The sequence below is a fragment of the Sceloporus occidentalis genome, unplaced genomic scaffold (genome assembly GCF_023333645.1).
Source record: "Sceloporus occidentalis isolate IW3139 unplaced genomic scaffold, rSceOcc1.0.p SCAF_9, whole genome shotgun sequence".
NCBI lineage: Eukaryota > Metazoa > Chordata > Lepidosauria > Squamata > Phrynosomatidae > Sceloporus > Sceloporus occidentalis.
In genome coordinates, this window is record NW_028316989.1 from 37,973,929 (window position 1) to 37,982,568 (window position 8,640).

The 8,640-nt window shown below is 37.8% G+C and overlaps 1 protein-coding gene across 1 annotated transcript; it reads left to right on the top strand.

The window, feature by feature from the left end:
• Nucleotides 1–333: 333 nt before the first annotated feature.
• On the top strand, nt 334–8,423 carry MAPK6 (mitogen-activated protein kinase 6). The gene is made up of 5 exons (XM_089538838.1): nt 334–1,078; nt 1,954–2,098; nt 2,364–2,528; nt 4,630–4,831; nt 6,052–8,423. Exons 1-5 carry the CDS (start codon nt 524–526, stop codon nt 7,139–7,141), a joined length of 2,157 nt encoding a protein of 718 aa, XP_089394964.1. The 5' UTR covers nt 334–523; the 3' UTR covers nt 7,142–8,423.
• The last annotated feature ends 217 nt before the right edge of the window (nt 8,424–8,640 follow it).

The window sequence follows — 8,640 nt, forward strand, 5'->3', positions numbered from 1 at the left end:
AAACTATACTGTAAACAAAAGAAAACAGCAAGAAGAGGAAAAAAGTGCTTACTTAACACCATAGAATGAAGCTGCTCAGGACCAGTCCAACACTGAATGTATCTGCACTGTGAGGAGGATGTTAATAGAAACCTACTACATGCATATTTATTCACATTTTTGTTAAATGTTAACCAGTTCAGCACAGTAAAGCGGAGTGCATTTTTCACTTCATTCCGTTTGATCTACTTGTATTTCCTTTTAATGTCTGCGGATATGCTGCACCTTTCTTGAACTATGAATGCTGCAACCTCTCTGTCTTTGCTCAACTTGATTTGTAGCGAGTAAGTTTTAAGTCTAAAGGGGACACAACAAGGCCTGTCTGGCGAACGATGCAACAAGAGTGTCGAGAAACCATCACACGGTCAACCTGAAGCTTTTCTTCTCCTTTTGTGCAAGTTCCTCCATATACCAGTGGAAGCATCTCTATATTTTTACAGAAGCTTAGTCGTTTTAAGAGGAAAAAAGAGAACACCATTTCAAAATGGCAGAGAAGTTTGAAAGCCTCATGAACATTCATGGTTTTGATGTAGGTTCTCGGTATATGGACTTGAAACCTCTGGGCTGTGGTGGCAACGGCTTAGTTTTTTCTGCTGTCGATAACGATTGTGACAAAAGAGTCGCTGTCAAGAAAATTGTCCTTACAGATCCTCAGAGTGTTAAACATGCTCTGCGTGAGATCAAAATTATTAGAAGACTTGACCATGATAACATTGTCAAAGTGTTTGAAATCCTTGGTCCCAATGGGAGTCAATTGGCAGATGATGTAGGCTCTCTTACAGAACTGAACTGTGTTTACATTGTCCAAGAGTATATGGAGACAGATCTGGCTAACCTGGTGGAGCAGGGGCCCTTACCTGAAGAACATGCCAGGCTCTTCATGTACCAGCTGCTACGTGGGCTCAAGTATATACACTCTGCAAACGTTCTGCACAGAGATCTCAAACCAGCTAACTTGTTCATTAATACTGAAGACTTGGTGCTGAAAATTGGTGACTTTGGCCTTGCACGGATCATGGATCCTCATTATTCCCATAAGGTATGTGATGACAGGCATGACGTTTTTCTTTGAGAATGAGAGTCATTTTAGAAAGATACAGGCTTATCATAATGTATACTCAATAGGGAGCTGCAGCCTATCACAGCTCCCTGACAAGTGTACCTATCTAATACATAGTTATGTTAATACTTTAGGTATATCCTTACAGCTAAAAACACATATTTTTGTTGCGATATTTAACTGTTAGTAAAATTAGAGTGATGAAAGATTCCTTGGTCTTCATAAAATTGGCCAACAGAACTTGCATCTTTATCTTAAAGCCAAATAACTTGGTTAGCTTATTCTGGCTTGGACAATCCTATCACAAATATAGCCAGGTTTGACTTGTTGGTTTCTATCTCAGCCACATCTCTGGACTACTATAAAGACTGACAGTCTTGAAAGGTGCTGCTGCTGCATTTCATAAGCTACCTGTTGTGTAAAATTATTTGTGTGATAGAAAAAGTAGAATTAAGAAGTAACTATAAGTATTGCTTACAGCACAGAGATATAACATTAGTGGCATGAAGGCTCATATTTAGGTAAATAGATTTAGGTTTAAATACCTCTTCAGGCTCATTGTTGATTTCAAAAGATTCAGTGGCTGTCAGCCTAGCATACTTTGTAGTGGTGATAATAAAATGATATAACTCTAAAAGGGCTGTTCGACAGTGGAACACACTCCCTTGAAGTGTAATGGAGTCTCCTTCCTTGGAGGTCTTTAAACAGAGGCTGGATGGCCATCTGTTGGGAATGCTTTGATTTAGATTTCCTGCATGGCAGAATGGGGTTGGACTGGATGGCCCTTGCAGTCTCTTCCAACTCTATGATTCTATATAGGTTGTGTTAAATTACAGTAAATTTTCTCTCTATAGGGCCATCTTTCCGAAGGATTGGTAACTAAATGGTACAGATCACCTCGCCTCTTGCTTTCACCCAACAACTATACTAAAGCCATTGATATGTGGGCTGCAGGTTGCATCTTTGCTGAAATGCTGACAGGGAAAACCCTCTTTGCAGGTTGGTGGAAATTGGCAGGTACAAACCTGTCATTTTATGTATATGACCATTGCAGTAATATTAATACTCTGTATTACTAGTGCCAGGAGAGACCTCCATTTGCCTTTCTAAAGTGCTTACTAAAATAAAAATAATGAATGCTTTTAATCCATTCATAGATATTAGTGCTGTTAGGTAGATGATGATATGATATTATAAGAAATGTCTATACTGTTTATGTATCAACAGTACACAACTGACCTGTGCTTTTTGTCTTAACTTTTAGGTGCACATGAACTTGAACAAATGCAGCTTATTTTAGAATCAATTCCTGTTGTGCATGAGGAAGATCGTCAGGAACTTCTTAACGTAATCCCAGTTTACATTAAAAATGATATGACTGAGCCACACAAACCTTTAACTCAGCTCCTCCCAGGCATTAGCCCTGAAGGTAACATTGCCTTTCTTTCTGATTCTTATTGTTCATCTGCATTTGGTTATGAACCTATTGGCAGGCTTAACATGAACTTTTAAGTCTGTTACAGTGCACTATATGATGTGTTACACTGTGGTGGGGTCTTGGGGCAGCATGTGACACTCAATACTTTTTGTGGTCACTGACCCTTCCAGACTTCTTAGGCTGCCATTTCCAGAGCAGTTTCAACTTTTTGTCATTTTTTCCACGTTGTCTAAGTTTTGATTCAGATAGTCCCAGTGGCAAAAAAATTGGTCCCTGAACTCACCACAGTTGCCCACTCCTGCTTTCTAGATTTTATTTAGTTATTTATTTATTTATTTTTGGGTGGGGAGAGACTTAACAAGCCATATCCTTGTACAGTGGGCCCTTTGTATACACAGGGGATCCATTCTAGACTCCCCCACCACATATGGCAAAAGACAGACCTCACGTCCTGTTGATTTCTATGGCTGTGCACTCCACGGGAGCGCACACCATCTTAGGTCCCTGGGCCTGCTGTGCACGGAATCTTAAGTTTGCGTATGGCAAGCCCACATATGGAGTGGGCGGCCTGTATGGCGCATTGTGGAGTTTAACTGTGTTTGTGCATTCCATGATATTAAATTCTTAATTCATGTTCAGTGTTTTGCCTTGCTGAAATAATAATTCATCCCTTTGAAGAATCCGATTCACTGAGTTGCAACAGAAACTCAGTATTCTGTGGAAACTCAAAACATACAGTTCATAAATTAAGACAAAAGAAACCCATATAAGAAGTACTGTATATATTCATGTATAAGTCTAGAAATTTTACTCAAAAAATGACTCAAAAAACCTAGGTTGACTTATCCGTGGGTCATTTTAGTAATGTACTTTAATTCTTATTTTATAAAAGGAATCATCCCGTTCTTTGAGTAGAGTGGCAAAAGGTGAGAGCTTAGTCCGTCCCAAGAGAACCTAAAAGAAGCACTGATCCCCTCTACTTTACACTGTGTTGCTGTTTCTGGCCTTTTTGAATGCCTGGGTGGGAAAACAGTGGCCAGCAGCAGCTCTTTGACACTTCACCTCAAAGGAGCACCAAGAGGGTAGAGTGGTGCTTTTTAAAGGTTCTCCCAGGACAGACTAACCTCATCCATCCAGCCTTTAGAGTGAGCAGCCTTTATGCTTGCCAGAATTTTGTAAGTTATTTGGCATCGTCCTTTATGCCCTTTGTTACATGCGCCTAAGCGTTGGCCTTGACATATCCATAAGTCATATCAAAATCCATAATTTTTGCCCCAAAGCCTGCCCTTGACATATATGTGACATCAACTTACACATGAGTATATGCAACATGCATTAATTGGGAAGAATTTTGTCATTTTGGTGGGTAGTGATATTTATTAGTGGCTAGAGCTGTTAGAAATGCATTAAGCATATAATCAGCAAAAGGATTATTGCCTTGCAATACAGTAATTTACTGTTCTAAAACAAGACTGAAGTTCTGTAAAGTATATAGCCTAGCTTCGCAGCCATGATGTTTTGACTTAAACCTCTAAGAAACTCTACATGTGTCATACTAAGATTAATTTAAAAGACATCTGATCCATTGCCCTCAGCAAGACAGGGCCTTCCTTGTATTGGTCTGAAAAATCACTTGCCTACTGGTTTCTATTTGTGCTACCTATTTCCTGCATTTCTACCAGTTTGATTGCTGTTTATAATAAGTGTTTGTTTAGAAGAAAACTATCTGCCTTACCAACATTAGTACACTTGTATCTTTTTTTTTAATATTTCATATTGTATATGCTATTGTATGAGACACTGTGGTGTAGTGGTTTGAGTGTTGGACTATGATTCCAGAGACTGGGTTCAATTCCCTGCTTGGCCATGAATCCCATTGGGTGATCTTGGGCAAGTCATATGCTCAGCCTCAGAAGAAGGCAATGACAAACCTCCTCTGAATAAATCTTTCCAAGTGAACCCCATCACTGGGTTGCCATAAGTCAGAAATGACTTGAAGACAACACACAAAGTTATACCCTACAATTTTGCTCCTTCAGGAATGAAAGTTTTTTTTAAAAAAAAAATCACTGATGTGCTTTGTTCCTTTTAGCACTGGACTTCCTGGAACAAATACTGACCTTTAGTCCCATGGATCGATTGACAGCAGAAGAAGCTTTGTCACATCCTTACATGAGTATTTATTCCTTTCCAACTGATGAGCCTATTTCAAGCCATCCTTTTCACATTGAAGATGAGGTAGATGATATTCTGCTCATGGATGAAAGTCACAGCCACATCTATAACTGGGAAAGGTAAATAACTTTGAAACAGTTTTGTATACATTCTTTGGTAATGTTATACTAATTAGAAATACTAGTTGATGTTTTCATGTACCAAGAAGCAAAATGCCATGAGCTGGGAGAAGCATCTCTATGATGAACAGCATAATAGTTCTCATTTTTCTTAAACCAGATTATATTCTAATTTTCCCTACTCTGATTAGTCTGTGTACAGTGCACTTATTTTTTCAACATGAACTCATACCATTCCTATTCTCACTAGGTTCAATTAAAATAATTTTAGATAAAGGCATAAAATTCTGTTTGTATTAAACAACCTGCTCTGCAATGGGATAATTAGCATCTTTTTGTACTTGGCACTAGTAGATACGTACTGAAAAAATTAAATGCTCTGAAGTAGAGGATGAGCATCTTTGTTAATGTACTCATCTGCCCAATATGTTGGATTTTGTTAAAAACAAGATGAGAATGCTCCATTGGGGAAGCCTAAAGTAAGAAACTTAAACTTCATAGTTGCCTGTAAAGCTGACTTGAATAGTCATGAAACCCATAATTATAAAAGCTCACATGAGGCCATCAGATATTTGGAAAATTTTAATTTATATCTATACTCTCGATGTATAATTTGAAAATGGCTATAGATTACAAGTAAATCCATCAGCATTCAGAAACAGCTCCTTATGGGGTTGTTTGTCTTACATGCTTGTGGGAATTGCCATGTTTCTGTTTGCTAAGGCTGAAATGACATATGACACAGGGATCTTAGTTCATCTGAAATGAAGATATAGTCCTTTCTCAGGTTGTGTGGAAAGGAATTGCATCCTACTGTCTCTGAGCAGTCAGCGTGATGGTTTGAGTGTTGGACTATGAATCTGGAGAGCAGGGTTTGAATCTCAGGTTAGCCATGTAAACCCACTGGGTGACATTGGACAATTCATACTGTCAGCCTCAGAAGATGGCAATGGCAAGCACCTTCTGAAGAAATCTACCAGGGAAACCCCATGATAGGTTAGGGTTGCCATAAGTCAGAAATGACTTGAAGGCACACAACAGTGTCTCTGAAAGGCCCCCAATTTAAAGCTCTCTAAGAAGTATGAGAATCTGCTAATTAAATTAAGTACTATTAAACCTGAATGCATTTTCCCTTTTATAATTCTTGTTTGTCTTGACTCTTCACTGTGTAAGCAAGTGGATGCCAAGTATTTACTAACATAGGCTATTAATTATTGCAGATATCATGACAGTCAGTTTTCAGACCATGAGTGGCCTGTTCATAACAACTTTGAAGTTGATGAAGTTCAGCGTGATCCAAGGGCTCTTTCTGATGGGACTGATGAGGAAGAAGTACAAGTAGATCCTCGCAAATATTCGGATGGTGATCGTGAAAAGTATCTAGAGGATCCAGCTTTTGATACCCATTTCTCCACTGAGCCTTGCTGGCAATATCCAGATCACCATGAAAACAAATATTGTGATCTGGAATGTAGCCACACTTGTAATTACAAAATGAGGTCCTCTTCATACCTAGATAATTTAGTCTGGAGAGATAGTGAAGTGAACCATTACTATGAGCCCAAGCTTATAATAGATCTTTCTAACTGGAAGGAGCAGACTAAAGAGAAGTCAGATAGAAAAGGCAAGTCAAAATGTGAAAGGAATGGATTGGTGAAAGCTCAGATAGCTCTTGAGGAAGCCTCACAGCAACTTGCAGAAAAGGAGAAGAATCAAGGGTTTGACTTTGATTCATTTATAGCAGGAACTATTCAGCTTAGTTTGCAGCACGAGTCAACTGATGTTGATAAATTAAATGATTTGAATAGCTCAGTGTCCCACCTAGAATCAAAAGGCATAGCAAAATCAGTAAGCAGAGAGAAACAAGAGAAAGGAATGGCTAATTTGGCCCAATTGGAAGCTCTGTACCAAACTTCGTGGGATAGCCAACTTGTAAGTGGTGGGGAAGAGTGCTTCCTCCTAGACCAGTTTTGTTGTGAAGTAAGGAAAGATGAGCAGATAGAGAAGGAGAATCCATATACCAGTTACCTGGATAGGTTTTTTAGCAAGAAGGAAGACACTGAAATGCTAGAAACTGAGCCAGTAGAAGATGGGAAACCTGGGGAGAAAGAAAGAGAGGGAAATTTTTTAAGTAATAGCGGGGAATTTCTCTTTAACAAGCACCTCGAAGCTATAAGTATTCCTCAGTTTCACAGCCCTGTTGGCTCACCACTTAAATCAATACAGGCCACACTAACGCCTTCTGCTATGAAGTCATCTCCTCAGATTCCTCATAAAACATACAGCAGCATTCTGAAACACCTAAACTAAACAGCAGACATTTCTTTTTTGTATTCATGAAATGTGTGTTCTTTTTTATTGTAAGTAATTTTTTTTTACTTGAAATCAAATGATGTAACTTTGGTATGGATTTCTTTAGTTTCCTGTTTACCATTGTTTTTACAATCCAGAATTGCTTTCTTTACATGACAATTTTTTTTTAAAACTGGCATGTCATTTGCACACAGCGGTAAAGAACAGAGCAAACCAATGCAAATTGCCGGAGAAAACAAGAAAATGCACTAAACCAGGTAGAAACGCTCTTTAGTTTAAACAGTTCATGCTTTGCAGAGGAAAAATACGCATTTTGCCTTGAAAATTACACAGTGAGACTATACATACTTGCATGAAAAGATCTATTTTTTTCCCTGAGACATTTTTCATTCATAGGTATTTTAGACTTTTTCATACTGTACACATTTCTTAGACACATGATACCAGCAGCAACTGTAAATGAATGCAGAATTTGGTACGCATGTGTTATCTACCTCAAGGTAACAGCAGTATGTGGCAAAACATTAACCACCCTTAGTGCTTTTCATAATGCACTTCTATTTAGCCAGCATTATTGTAGTAGGTGGTATTATGGAGAAAATCATTCAATATTTATAAATATTCTGGTATGCATTCTTTATAGTGGAAATGTTAATATGCAGCATTTTTATTTATTTTAGCAAATTATATTTTCTGTAATGATAGAAAATCAATTTTTTTTAACTTGCTTTACAGATAAAAGTTCTTGTTAGCACTATGGTTTATTGCTGAAACAGAGATGAAATAACATCCCCTTATTCTGAGGTGATCCATATGAGTTTTTGTAAACGAGATTTCACTTCAAGTAAGGCACTCACTGTGTATAGGAATTTGCAATTTGGAGGTGCTTGATCTCTCTACAAAGAAATTAGGAATTGTTTTATTATAAAATGCTCCTAGAAGTCTTAATTGTGTTAATTTTTTTTTAAAAGCCCAATTTCTGTAATGTTAGTTGTGTGCATGGAAATAATTAAGGTACAACATTGCTGTAGGTTAAAAGTTCTATATGGTCAGGCATTTTGTTTTTACTGTATGTTTTTACTGAATGATGCCCTTGTCTCATCCCCAAAGCAAGCATGAGTATAATTAGGTTAAATGTAGCATGTAGCATCTTGGTCTTCAGACAGTTTGTTTTGCCTCCTGGGTTTTCTGTTTTGTTTTGTTTTGTTTTTTTGGGAAACTATGTATCATTGGCTCCCCTGTTTTAAAGAAAGAAATAAAACATGGCCAGAGAAAATTAGCAGTTTGTGTTTTGGGATGTGAAATTCTCAGCTTCCAGTAAGTATCCCAAAGACTCAGCAGCATCTATAAACACAAGTTCCACACATTTTTTTGAAGCCTTTGAGGGTAGTACTGTTGATGGGTGAGGAATTAAAATAGAAACATTGAGATTTATGTTACTCCAGAGACAAATCATGCAGTCAAATTTCATAATTTTCTAAAGGAGGATGTAGTCT

Coding starts and splice junctions, on each gene's coding strand:
- MAPK6 (XM_089538838.1), top strand. CDS start 524: ATGGCAGAGAAGTTTGAAAGCCTCATGAACATTCATGGTTTTGATGTA. Junction 2,099..2,363: donor AGGGAAAACCCTCTTTGCAG/GTTGGTGGAAAT, acceptor CTTAACTTTTAG/GTGCACATGAACTTGAACAA. Junction 2,529..4,629: donor CCCAGGCATTAGCCCTGAAG/GTAACATTGCCT, acceptor TGTTCCTTTTAG/CACTGGACTTCCTGGAACAA.